General features: G+C 43.2%; 1 protein-coding gene across 2 annotated transcripts in view; it reads right to left on the reverse strand.

The window, feature by feature from the left end:
- Ctnna3 (catenin alpha 3) overlaps positions 1-13,623 on the reverse strand; it is a 1,520,222-nt gene that overhangs the window by 1,429,342 nt on the left and 77,257 nt on the right. For both annotated transcript variants that reach the window (NM_001426985.1, XM_087597777.1), the window contains 1 exon segment: positions 9,001-9,193. In NM_001426985.1, coding sequence (NP_001413914.1) covers positions 9,001-9,193 — 193 coding nt within the window.

A 13,623-nucleotide genomic window follows, 5' to 3' on the forward strand; every position in this document is an offset into this window, starting at 1 on the left:
TTTAAAAGAAAAGCCATTTGCTGCTACCTAAAAATGGAGGACACTGTGCTAAGTCAAGTGGGCCAGCCTCAGAAAGAGCTCCATTGAGATGGCTCAGCAGGTAAAAATGGGTTGTCCTACAAACCTGGGCCTGAGTTAAGGTCCCAGACCCCACTGCGGAAGGCAAGAACCAAGCCCCAAAAGCTGTCCTCGTGAGTTTCACACATATGCCACGTGCACACGCACATGCGCACGCACACACACACACACACATGCTCACATTCCACATGCACATACAATAATAATTCATAAAGATAATAATTTTCAAAGGAAAAACTAGAGAAAATTCAAATATGGTGATTACCAGGACATGGTGAGAAGGTGAGAGAAAAGATGGGGATCAAAGGGCACCAAGTGCCAAAAAGGGAGGCGTGCAAAGCTGGAGCTCGATTATATGATAGGGTTGTGTAATATCACAAGAAGAAACCTTCCTGAGCGAGTGCCTGTTTGGCTATTCTGCCATCAAAGGGGACTAGGGGTAAAACCGTGAGGCGAGAGGCACATTCATGCACTAGAAACCACTTTGCAACATGGATCCCATAACACCATGCACAGCGTCTACACAACAGAATTAACTTTAAGAGGTATGAAGGCAAAAATTACAAAATTAAGCATAATCCCCTGCATCATATATTTGGACTAAAGTTGACTGTGGCCAGTATGCTTATATTGGTTAGGAAATACTGTCACACACACACACACACACACACACACACACACACACACAGAGAGAGAGAGAGAGAGAGAGAGAGAGAGAGACAGAGACAGAGACAGAGACAGAGACAGAGACAGACAGAGAGACAGAGAGACAGAGAGACAGAGAAAGACTAGGACTGGCTAAGAATTTGCCATCGTTCAGCCATGGACTCCTAAGTGCTGAGTGCCTGCCTCTTCCTGATTCTCTTAAAGTTGTACTAGGGTTTAGGAGAGAAAAACATTTGAAAATATCAGACATTTTGTATGAAGCTGAACAAGAAAATTCAACTTTATTTGCACTCCACAAAAAGTTGCAACAAGGTGAGAGGCATAAAACCATCAAATAATTCTTTTAAAGGTATCTTGCAGGACTAGGAGATGGCTCTGCAGATATAGTGGTTCCTGAGCAAACATGAGGACCTGAGTTCAGATCCCTAGTACCCACATCAAACATAAACAAAAGCACACTGGGTGTGGCCATGCACATCTATAACCCTAGCTCTGGTTACACAGAGCTGAGACAAGCAATTCCCATGGGTTTGATGGTAGGTAGGCAGCCAGCCAAACTGTGAGATTTCTGTGAGACCCAGATTCAGTGAGAGACCCTGTCAATAGATAAATAGATAGATAGATTGATGGACAGACAGATAGACAGACTATTGCTGTGAAGAGACACCATGACCAAGGCAACTTGTATAAAGAAAAACATTTAATTGGAGCTGGCTTACAGGTTCAGAGGTTCAGTCCATCACCATCATGACAGGAACCATGGTAGCATGCAGGCAGACACGGTGCTGCAGAAGAAGCTGAGAGTTCTACATCTTGATCTTCAGGCAGCAGGAAGAGACTGTGTGCCACACTGGACATGGCTTGAGCATCTGAGACATTAAAGACCTCCCTTTCCAGAAAAGCCACACCTACTCCAAGTCCAACAAGGCCACACTGCTTAATTGTGCCACTCCCTATTCAAATACATGAGTCTAAGGGGCCATTCCTATTCAAACCACCACAGATAGATCAACAGATGGGTGAATGGGTGGATGGATGGATGGATGGACGGACAGACAGACAAATAGGAAGGAAGGAAGGAAGGAAGGAAGGAAGGAAGGAAGGGACAGGAAAGCAACAGGGAGACACCCCAGCATCAACCTCCAAGTTTGCCTGCATAGGTGAGAACGACTGAGTGAATGCACCCCCATTGCCATGAAGTAAGGTTTTTTTTTTTTTTTAACTTGAGTATTTCTTATATACATTTCGAGTGTTATTCCCTTTCCCGGTTTCCGGGCAAACATCCCCCTCCCCCCTCCCCTTCCTTATGGGTGTTCCCCTCCCAACCCTCCCCCCATTGCCGCCCTCCCCCCATAGACTAGTTCACTGGGGGTTCAGTCTTAGCAGGACCCAGGGCTTCCCCTTCCACTGGTGCTCTTACTAGGATATTCATTGCTACCTATGGGGTCAGAGTCCAGGGTCAGTCCATGTATAGTCTTTAGGTAGTGGCTTAGTCCCTGGAAGCTCTGGTTGTTTGGCATTGTTGTACTTTTGGGGTCTCGAGCCCCTTCAAGCTCTTCCAGTTCTTTCTCTGATTCCTTCAACAGGGGACCTATTCTCAGTTCAGTGGTTTGCTGCTGGCATTCGCCTCTGTATTTGCTGTATTCTGGCTGTGTCTCTCAGGAGCGATCTACATCCGGCTCCTGTCGGTCTGCACTTCTTTGCTTCATCCATCTTGTCTAATTGGGTGGCTGTATATGTATGGGCCACCTGTGGGGCAGGCTCTGAATGGGTGTTCCTTCAGTCTCTGTTTTAATCTTTGCCTCTCCCTTCCCTGCCAAGGGTATTCTTTTTCCTCATTTAAAGAAGGAGTGAAGCATTCACATTTTGATCATCCGTCTTGAGTTTCGTTTGTTCTAGGGATCTAGGGTAATTCAAGCATTTGGGCTAATAGCCACTTATCAATGAGTGCATACCATGTATGTCTTTCTGTGAGTGGGTTAGCTCACTCAGGATGATATTTTCCAGTTCCATCCATTTGCCTACGAATTTCATAAACTCGTTGTTTTTGATAGCTGAGTAATATTCCATTGTGTAGATGTACCACATTTTCTGTATCCATTCCTCTGTTGAAGGGCATCTGGGTTCTTTCCAGCTTCTGGCTATTATAAATAAGGCTGCGACGAACATAGTGGAGCACGTGTCTCTTTTATATGTTGAGGCATCTTTTGGGTATATGCCCAAGAGAGGTATAGCTGGATCCTCAGGCAGTTCAATGTCCAATTTTCTGAGGAACCTCCAGACTGATTTCCAGAATGGTTTTACCAGTCTGCAATCCCACCAACAATGGAGGAGTGTTCCTCTTTCTCCACATCCTCGCCAGCATCTGCTGTCACCTGAGTTTTTGATCTTAGCCATTCTCACTGGTGTGAGGTGAAATCTCAGGGTTGTTTTGATTTGCATTTCCCTTATGACTAAAGATGTTGAACATTTCTTTAGGTGTTTCTCCGCCATTCGGCATTCCTCAGCTGTGAATTCTTTGTTTAGCTCTGAACCCCATTTTTTAATAGGGTTATTTGTTTCCCTGCGGTCTAACTTCTTGAGTTCTTTGTATATTTTGGATATAAGGCCTCTATCTGTTGTAGGATTGGTAAAGATCTTTTCCCAATCTGTTGGTTGCCGTTTTGTCCTAACCACAGTGTCCTTTGCCTTACAGAAGCTTTGCAGTTTTATGAGATCCCATTTGTCGATTCTTGATCTTAGAGCATAAGCCATTGGTGTTTTGTTCAGGAAATTTTTTCCAGTGCCCATGTGTTCCAGATGCTTCCCTAGTTTTTCTTCTATTAGTTTGAGTGTGTCTGGTTTGATGTGGAGGTCCTTGATCCACTTGGACTTAAGCTTTGTACAGGGTGATAAGCATGGATCGATCTGCATTCTTCTACATGTTGCCCTCCAGTTGAACCAGCACCATTTGCTGAAAATGCTATCTTTTTTCCATTGGATGGTTTTGGCTCCTTTGTCAAAAATCAAGTGACCATAGGTGTGTGGATTCATTTCTGGGTCTTCAATTCTATTCCATTGGTCTATCTGTCTGTCTCTGTACCAATACCATGCAGTTTTTATCACTATTGCTCTGTAATACTGCTTGAGTTCAGGGATAGTGATTCCCCCTGAAGTCCTTTTATTGTTGAGGATAGCTTTAGCTATCCTGGGTTTTTTGTTATTCCAGATGAATTTGCAAATTGTTCTGTCTAACTCTTTGAAGAATTGGATTGGTATTTTGATGGGGATTGCATTGAATCTGTAGATTGCTTTTGGTAAAATGGCCATTTTTACTATATTAATCCTGCCAATCCATGAGCATGGGAGATCTTTCCATCTTCTGAGGTCTTCTTCAATTTCTTTCCTCAGTGTCTTGAAGTTCTTATTGTACAGATCTTTTACTTGCTTGGTTAAAGTCACACCGAGGTACTTTATATTATTTGGGTCTATTATGAAGGGTGTCGTTTCCCTAATTTCTTTCTCGGCTTGTTTCTCTTTTGTATAGAGGAAGGCAACTGATTTATTTGAGTTAATTTTATACCCAGCCACTTTGCTGAAGTTGTTTATCAGGTTTAGTAGTTCTCTGGTGGAACTTTTGGGATCACTTAAATATACTATCATATCATCTGCAAATAGTGATATTTTGACCTCTTCTTTTCCGATCTGTATCCCCTTGATCTCCTTTTGTTGTCTGATTGCTCTGGCTAGAACTTCAAGAACTATATTGAATAATAGGGAGAGAGTGGGCAGCCTTGTCTAGTCTGATTTTAGTGGGATTGCTTCAAGTTTCTCTCCATTTAGTTTAATGTTAGCAACTGGTTTGCTGTATATGGCTTTTACTATGTTTAGGTATGGGCCTTGAATTCCTATTCTTTCCAGGACTTTTATCATGAAGGGGTGTTGAATTTTGTCAAATGCTTTCTCAGCATCTAATGAAATGATCATGTGGTTTTGTTCTTTCAGTTTGTTTATATAATGGATCACGTTGATGGTTTTCCGTATATTAAACCATCCCTGCATGCCTGGGATGAAGTCTACTTGATCATGGTGGATGATTGTTTTGATGTGCTCTTGGATTCGGTTTGCCAGAATTTTATTGAGTATTTTTGCGTTGATATTCATAAGGGAAATTGGTCTGAAGTTCTCTTTCTTTGTTGGGTCTTTGTGTGGTTTAGGTATAAGAGTAATTGTGGCTTCGTAGAAGGAATTCGGTAGTGCTCCATCTGTTTCAATTTTGTGGAATAGTTTGGATAATATTGGTATGAGGTCTTCTATGAAGGTTTGATAGAATTCTGCACTAAACCCGTCTGGACCTGGGCTCTTTTTGGTTGGGAGACCTTTAATGACTGCTTCTATTTCCTTAGGAGTTATGGGGTTGTTTAACTGGTTTATCTGTTCCTGATTTAACTTCGATACCTGGTATCTGTCTAGGAAATTGTCCATTTCCTGCAGATTTTCAAGTTTTGTTGAATATAGGTTTTTATAGTAAGATCTGATGATTTTTTGAATTTCCTCTGAATCTGTAGTTATGTCTCCCTTTTCATTTCTGATTTTGTTAATTTGGACGCACTCTCTGTGTCCTCTCGTTAGTCTGGCTAAGGGTTTATCTATCTTGTTGATTTTCTCAAAGAACCATCTTTTGGTTCTGTTGATTCTTTCTATGGTCCTTTTTGTTTCTACTTGGTTGATTTCAGCTCTGAGTTTGATTATTTCCTGCCTTCTACTCCTCCTGGGTGTATTTGCTTCTTTTTGTTCTAGAGCTTTTAGGTGTGCTGTCAAGCTGCTGACATATGCTCTTTCCTGTTTCTTTCTGCAGGCACTCAGTGCTATGAGTTTTCCTCTTAGCACAGCTTTCATTGTGTCCCATAAGTTTGGGTATGTTGTATCTTCATTTTCATTAAATTCTAAAAAGTTTTTAATTTCTTTCTTTATTTCTTCCTTGACCAGGTTATCATTGAGTAGAGCATTGTTCAATTTCCACGTATATGTGGGCATTCTTCCCTTATTGTTATTGAAGACCAGTTTTAGGCCGTGGTGGTCCGATAGCACGCATGGGATTATTTCTATCTTTCTGTACCTGTTGAGGCCCGTTTTTTGACCAATTACATGGTCAATTTTGGAGAAAGTACCATGAGGAGCTGAGAAGAAGGTATATCCTTTTGCTTTAGGATAGAATGTTCTATAAATATCCGTTAAGTCCATTTGGCTCATGACTTCTCTTAGTCTGTCGACATCACTGTTTAATTTCTGTTTCCATGATCTGTCCATTGATGAGAGTGGTGTGTTGAAATCTCCCACTATTATTGTGTGATGTGCAATGTGTGTTTTGAGCTTTAGTAAGGTTTCTTTTACGTATGTAGGTGCCCTTGTATTTGGGGCATAGATATTTAGGATTGAGAGTTCATCTTGGTGGATTTTTCCTTTGATGAATATGAAGTGTCCTTCCTTATCTTTTTTGATGACTTTTAGTTGGAAATTGATTTTATTTGATATTAGAATGGCTACTCCAGCTTGCTTCTTCTGACCATTTGCTTGGAAAGTTGTTTTCCAGCCTTTCACTCTGAGGTAGTGTCTGTCTTTGTCTCTGAGGTGTGTTTCCTGTAGGCAGCAGAATGCAGGGTCCTCGTTGCGTATCCAGTTTGTTAATCTATGTCTTTTTATTGGGGCGTTGAGGCCATTGATATTGAGAGATATTAAGGAATAGTGATTATTGCTTCCCTTTATATTCATATTTGGATGTGAGGTTATGTTTGTGTGCTTTCATTCTCTTTGTTTTGTTGCCAAGACGATTAGTTTCTTGCTTCTTCTAGGGTATAGCTTGCCTCCTTATGTTGGGCTTTACCATTTATTATCCTTTGTAGTGCTGGATTTGTAGAAAGATATTGTGTAAATTTGGTTTTGTCATGGAATATCTTGGTTTCTCCATCAATGTTAATTGAGAGTTTTGCTGGATACAGTAACCTGGGCTGGCATTTGTGTTCTCTTAGGGTCTGTATGACATCAGTCCAGGATCTTCTGGCCTTCATAGTTTCTGGCGAGAAGTCTGGTGTGATTCTGATAGGTCTCCCTTTATATGTTACTTGACCTTTTCCCCTTACTGCTTTTAATATTCTTTCTTTATTTTGTGCGTTTGGTGTTTTGACAATTATGTGACGGGAGGTGTTTCTTTTCTGGTCCAATCTATTTGGAGTTCTGTAGGCTTCTTGTATGTCTATGGGTATCTCTTTTTTTAGGTTAGGGAAGTTTTCTTCTATGATTTTGTTGAAGATATTTACTGGTCCTTTGAGCTGGGAGTCTTCACTCTCTTCTATACCTATTATCCTTAGGTTTGATCTTCTCATCGAGTCCTGGATTTCCTGTATGTTTTGGACCAGTAGCTTTTTCCGCTTTACATTATCTTTGACAGTTGAGTCAATGATTTCTATGGAATCTTCTGCTCCTGAGATTCTCTCTTCCATCTCTTGTATTCTGTTGGTGAAGCTTGTATCTACAGCTCCTTGTCTCTTCTTTTGGTTTTCTATATCCAGGGTTGTTTCCATGTGTTCTTTCTTGATTGCTTCTATTTCCATTTTTAATTCCTTCAACTGTTTGATTGTGTTTTCCTGGAATTCTTTCAGGGATTTTTGTGTCTCCTCTCTATGGGCTTCTACTTGTTTATTTATGTTTTCCTGGAATTCTTTCAGGGATTTTTGCGATTCTTTCAGGCATTTTTGCGATTCCTCTCTGTAGGCTTCTACTTGTTCTCTAAGGGAGTTCTTCATGTCTTTCTTGAAGTCCTCCAGCATCATGATCAAATATGATTTTGAAAATAGATCTTGCTTTTCTGGTGTGTTTGGATATTCCATGTTTGTTTTGATGGGAGAATTGGGCTCCGATGGTGCCATGTAGTCTTGGTTTCTGTTGCTTGGGTTCCTGCGCTTGCCTCTCGCCATCAGATTATCTCTAGTGTTACTTTGTTCTGCTATTTCTGACAGTGGCTAGACTGTCCTATAAGCCTGTGTGTCAGGAGTGCTGTAGACCTGTTTTCCTCTCTTTCAGTCAGTTATGGGGACAGAGTGTTCTGCTTTCGGGCGTGTAGTTTTTCCTCTCTACAGGTCTTCAGCTGTTCCTGTGGGCCTGTGTCTTGAGTTCACCAGGCAGCTTTCTTGCAGCAGAAAATTTGGTCTTACCTGTGGTCCTGAGGCTCAAGTTCGCTCGTGGGGTGCTGCCCACGGGCTCTCTGCAGCGGCAGCAACCAGGAAGACCTGTGCCGCCCCTTCTGGGAGCTTCAGTGCACCAGGGTTCCAGATGGTCTTTGGCTTTTTCCTCTGGCGTCCGAGATGTGGGTGCAGGGAGCAGTCTCTTCTGGTTTCCCAGGCTTGTCTGCCTCTCTGAAGGTTTAGCTCTCCCTCCCACGGGATTTGGGTGCAGAGAACTGTTTATCCGGTCTGTTTCTTTCAGGTTCCGGCGGTGTCTCAGGCAGGGGTCCTGCCGCTCCTGGGCCCTCCCCCACGGGAGCCCAGAGGCCGTATACAGTTTCCTCTTGGGCCAGGGATGTGGGCAGGGGTGAGCAGAGTTGGTGGTCTCTTCCGCTCTGCAGCCTCAGGAGTGCCCACCTGACCAGGCGGTTGGGTCTCTCTCTCACCGGGTCTGGGCATGAAGTAAGGTTTTTAAACCTTCTTTTAAATAACCTGTTTTTCTTCGGGGGTAAAAATTGACTGTTGTGTTATCATAGTAAAAATATCAAAAGGCAGAATGTATGTTTTTATTATATAACATGAGCACAGCACAGCATGGTTATGTGTGGTTTACACAAAAGCTCACACACACACACACACACACACACACACACACACACACTCAGTAAAGTTACGCTTCCAAACACTGAAAAGTAAAACCTTTATTTCTGAGGCCATCAGAGAGGAAGTGTCTCCTAACTGCTTACAGAGAACTTCATAATTCATCGCGTATGGGCAAAGACATCGTCCACTTCGTTAAGCCTCTCTCTGTTTACTGGGGAGAGCTGGAGGTAAGGAGCTGTACGAAGAGACTCAGTAACCGGAGAACAGTCAGGACTGGGGCTCCACCTTGGAGCTGCTCAATGAGCCCCTCTGCCCCCCCACAGCTTGCTGCTCACAGCTGTGTGCAAGACTCATAAACTCAAGCCCACAAAGCAAAACACTCGCAGATCTACTGCAATAACCAGCAGCCCTTAAGGATGAGCAGTTCGTTCCTGACCTGGAGCTAAATACTCACTCTCTTTTCGGACTTCCTGGAGTGCAGCTTCGAGATCTTCCTTTAAAACCGTGGCTTCCTTAGCGATCATCTCCCCCTTGTCTAACAAATTCCAAGTTGCTTCCTCCACAGAAGCTAGGAGAACTCTGGCTCTCTTTGAACGTCCTTTCTTCCTGTTGGACGGATTCTGCGGACAATTCACAAGGGTAGTAACCTAAAGATTGGGGGAAAAAAACATAAAGGACTTATTAAACACATTGTAAGGAGAACCCAGTCTTGAGACAGAATCATGTGTCAGTAACGAGACTCATTCCAGAGACCATTGTTATGTCCCCAGGAGCCCTTCAAGGACAAGCCACTCCAATCCCAACTGAAGACTGGAAGGGGGAGTCACTTATTAAATCTCATCAAGTGGGGTTGGGGATTTAGCTCAGTGGTAGAGTGCTTGCCTAGGAAGCGCAAGGCCCTGGGTTCGGTCCCCAGCTCTGAAAAAAAGAGCAAAAAAAAAAAATCTCATCAAGTTTTACTACTGGGTGAAGGCCTGAGAGGACCATGGATGTGTCAGACACTTCGTATGGGAAAAAAGTAGAGATGCTTAATAAAGAAGTGAAAAATGGGGGAAAGGGCACTGCTGGTGTGTCTCAGTGGTTAGAGTGCTCGACTGGCATGCATGAGGCCCTTAGTTCAAGCCCTGCTACAGCTCATACCAGGTGTCGTGAAGACACACAACTGTGACACCAGCACTTGGAGGGCGAAGGTAGGAAGATATCAGGAGTCAGCAGTGGTAAGGTGTTCAAGGCCATTGTCCACAACATAGGCTCGGGGATCACCACACAAGAAGGGATAGAAAGATTATAGGAGACAGAAAACACGGACATCTGCCAAGAAACATTGTTTGCTGGGTATGACAGGCCAGTGCACACATGAACTTATAGCAGCCGTGGCTGCACACACAGCTGTACAAGATCAAGTTAGACAAAATCCCAGCATGGGTGGGGAGGGGGTTCACCAAGTTGCAGCCCTAGGGGAGGAGCTGTTAGCAAGTGACTGACTGGTGGGAAAAAGAGTGTTTTCTTCAGAAATTCAGGTCGTGAGAACCATACTCCCAGTACACAGCCCTACCCCCGTTTGTGGATAGGCATCACCAAGTGTACTGGGTGAGTTTTTAGGAAAACACATGAAGCAAGGAGGGAAAGTAGTGGGAGCATAAGGGAGGAAGTGGAGAGGAGGGAACGGGGTGCGGGGGGGGGCAGATTTGATCCAAACACGTTATATGCATGCGTGAAATTCTCAGTTTAAAAGGGGGAGAGAGAGATGTAGAAACAAAAGCTCATATGATTATTTTATGAAAAATATCCATTGCTTCTAGTTTTAATGAAACCCTGGGTTCCAGCAGAAGATTTTGGATAAGACTTTTATAAAGCAGAAAAGTAGCTTGTATCCAGTGTGTGAATGAGAAGGCCTGGGGCTCCTACTGAAATGGGCTCTTCCGGTGGTAAGGCAGTGAGATGCTGGCTATCTTGATTAACTGGATGGAACCTTTCCACAATGTGTACACAAACGAAACCGATGGAGCCCATGAAAGAGCTAGTTCTCTGAAACCAAACTGCGAGATCTCCATGACACAGGGCAAGAGCAGGATATCTGAGAGGAGTCCCAGTGAGGATCCAGTGTCGAGAGAGTAGCAGAAGCCAGAGGCCTCGAACCAGACCGGTGACGCGCTGCAGTGAACATTTGCAAGAAAAGTTGTTTTGGGCAAAAGGGTGTACTGTGGGGCACACTGTGACACACTGCAACTTTCATGAGATCTGTTTGGTTTTGTTTGTTGGTTGGTCTTCTTGGGGGAGTGGAGGGTGGATATGGAGAAACGGGGGAAAGAGTGGGATTAGGGGTCATGATGTAAAATTCTCAAGGAGTAAATAAAACTTTTGGGGGGTTGGTTGTTTTGTTTGTTTTGTTTTGTTTTGTTTTAGTGAAATTTGCAGGTAAATGGTTGGAACTAGAAAAAAAGTCATCCTGAGTGGGATAACTCGGACCTCAAAAGACAAATGTTGTGTTTTGCTCACAGGCAGATGTTAGCTTCTCAGCATTTGATAAGTGTGCTTCCAGTCATGTAGCTACAGAGGCAAAGTATCATGTAAGGGCTTGGGGGAAGCAGGGGACCTCCCCAGGAAGGAGGACTGGATGGTTATGGACATACAGGGGAGCGTGGAGCTGGAGAATTAAACAGGGAAAGGGAGGAGAGAGGAGTAAAGGGGATACAGGGAGGAACTGCTAACAGTCGGAGCCATTTAACAGAGCTTATGGAAACCTGCCGCTGTAGGAGCTTCTTAAAGTATATACAGAAATAAGGGGGTGGGGAGATATGGGATGTGGAACAGTTGGAGGGTAGACCTGGAGGGGAATAAAACCTGGAGTGTACGCAGAAATAAAATAAAATAAAAACATATACAGAAGTGAAAGAAATCTAAATGGAATGATCAAATAATGAGGGAGGGAGTGCGGAGGAGTAAGGAAATCACATTAAGCAGTAAGACTATGAATTGGCTGACTGAGATCCAGGGTTGTTTTTATTTTTAATGCATTCATGAATATTTTCTAGCCTATGCACAATAAGAATACAAAAAACTTAGTCACCACGATCTCTGCCAGAGGTGCTTTCTTTGAACCCAACCTTATCTTGCTCCCAGCTGAGAGACATAGGATGTTCACAGCACGTGAAATGCTTTCCCAGTGGCTAAACCGTATCACAGGAAGATGGGGTAGAGCCTCACATACCACAGGGGCTTTCGCAAACACCAAAAGGCAATACCTCTATTTACAGAACGAAAGGGGACTTGTCTAGAGGAAGGCGAATTATAATGCCCATCGTAAAACTGCGGTTTAAACCGAAGAAAGAGCATCATTGTCTACAAGGTTCCTTCTCTCCGTGTTTTAAGTGCACGGCTCACATTGCTTCCCACCATGCCTCCGCTACTGTTTTACTCCTTCAGGCGCCAAAAGCTTCCACGAGATACCCTAACCTTTGAGATTAAAATGAGCATCCTGGAAATGCTTTGTTCTCCCCAGTAAATGCCAGAGAAGTAAAAGAAAAATGCAAACAAGAACATTGTATAAGAACGTTATGCTTCTTCTTTAAAAAAAAAAAATCCAACCGCACTTGTAAGCTGTTCCTTCCTGTGAGCAGTGTGAACCTAAATCATCTCTCAGAGCACCCCAATGTAGTTATTTGACTTTGGCTAAGGTTAGGCGACATTTCTAATGATTCCTCGTGTCTCAGAAAGTAAATAGGGTTGGCCATCCTGTCTGGAAAGAGGAAGCAGCTGAACTTTTTCACCTCAGTTCACCTGAAGGCTGTTGCTTCCTCCCATCAATGGCAGTGACTCACCAGCAGATGTGCCTCACTGAGGAGGTGCACGTGTTATTTGAGACGGTCTCCCATCTCTGACAGAATTACCAGCGATCAGTAAAATTAACTTCAGCGCATTCTGTTGAATGGTCCCTTGTCTCTTCGTTTTTCTTTACAGTGCAAAGAGCTATTTCTATAAAGAGACTTGGGTTTGAACCTGCAGCAGAAATGATTCCTACAGAATCCAGTATATTTTATCACCTTGATATTTTGCCACTGATGCACACAACCTTCCCTCTTACCTCTTGTTAGGAATTTTAGGGAATTTTTAAATATGGGGAATCTCTAGGCTTGCAGCTATATTGAGCGAGCTTGGGTTTGTTCGCTTTCTTTTAGTTTGTAACACTGTGCTTTGCTATAACAATAACGCCATCAAAGTTGAGGGAATGTACATTACATAGATGTACTGGCATGCCATAATTAAGTCCATTGTCTTAGAGGTTTGTTGTTTTGTTTTGTTTTGTTTTGTTTTGAAGGGTAGATTGTTTGGGGGGGGTGTTTTTTGTTTGTTTGGTTTGGTTTTGGTTTCAGTTTGAGATAGGGTTTCTTTTGTGTAGCTCTGGCTGTCCTAGAACTTGCTATGTAGACCAGCTGGCTTTGAACTCGTGTAGATAGAAATCTGCCTCTGCCTCCTAAGTGCTGGGACAAAAGGTGTGTGCCACCACACCCAGCTAAACCCACTATCTTATACAATCATCTTGTACAATTAGTATATGCTCCTAAATAATAATAATAAACCAGGTCTGGCACAGTGGCTTGAGAGCCTGAGCCTGGAGAAGCTTAAGTTCAAGGCCTGCCTGGCAACATAGCAAGACCCGGACTCAAAATGTGCGTGTGGGGGTGGGGGTGGGGGTTGTGTGTGTGTGTGTGTGTGTGTGTGTGTGTGTGTGTGTGTGTGTTGTGTATATAGATTAATTATGAAAGTCTAATCTTTCATATAACCAAGTGGATCTTAAACTGTGTACAATCATTATATGTTGAATATTAGAGCTCAAAGATACAGTCTGTGTAGTGTTTCCTACATCAGGTATACTGGAATGTCTTCTTGCACAACCCACAGTGCCCTGGACCCTAATTAAGATGTATGTCTCTGTATGTTCTAAAGATGCTGAAAATTAAATTGGTCTGCTTAGCCGATCAGCCCTTTGCTCTTCCCTATACTGCTACCCTAGCACACAGTAGGAGCCCTGCAGAATATGGTAGGAGCTTGTAGTTTAATCTTGTTTGGGGTGTAA

Source organism: Rattus norvegicus, chromosome 20, assembly GCF_021556685.1.
Source record: "Rattus norvegicus strain SHRSP/BbbUtx chromosome 20, alternate assembly SHRSP_T2T, whole genome shotgun sequence".
In the NCBI taxonomy this organism is placed as follows: Eukaryota; Metazoa; Chordata; class Mammalia; order Rodentia; family Muridae; genus Rattus; species Rattus norvegicus.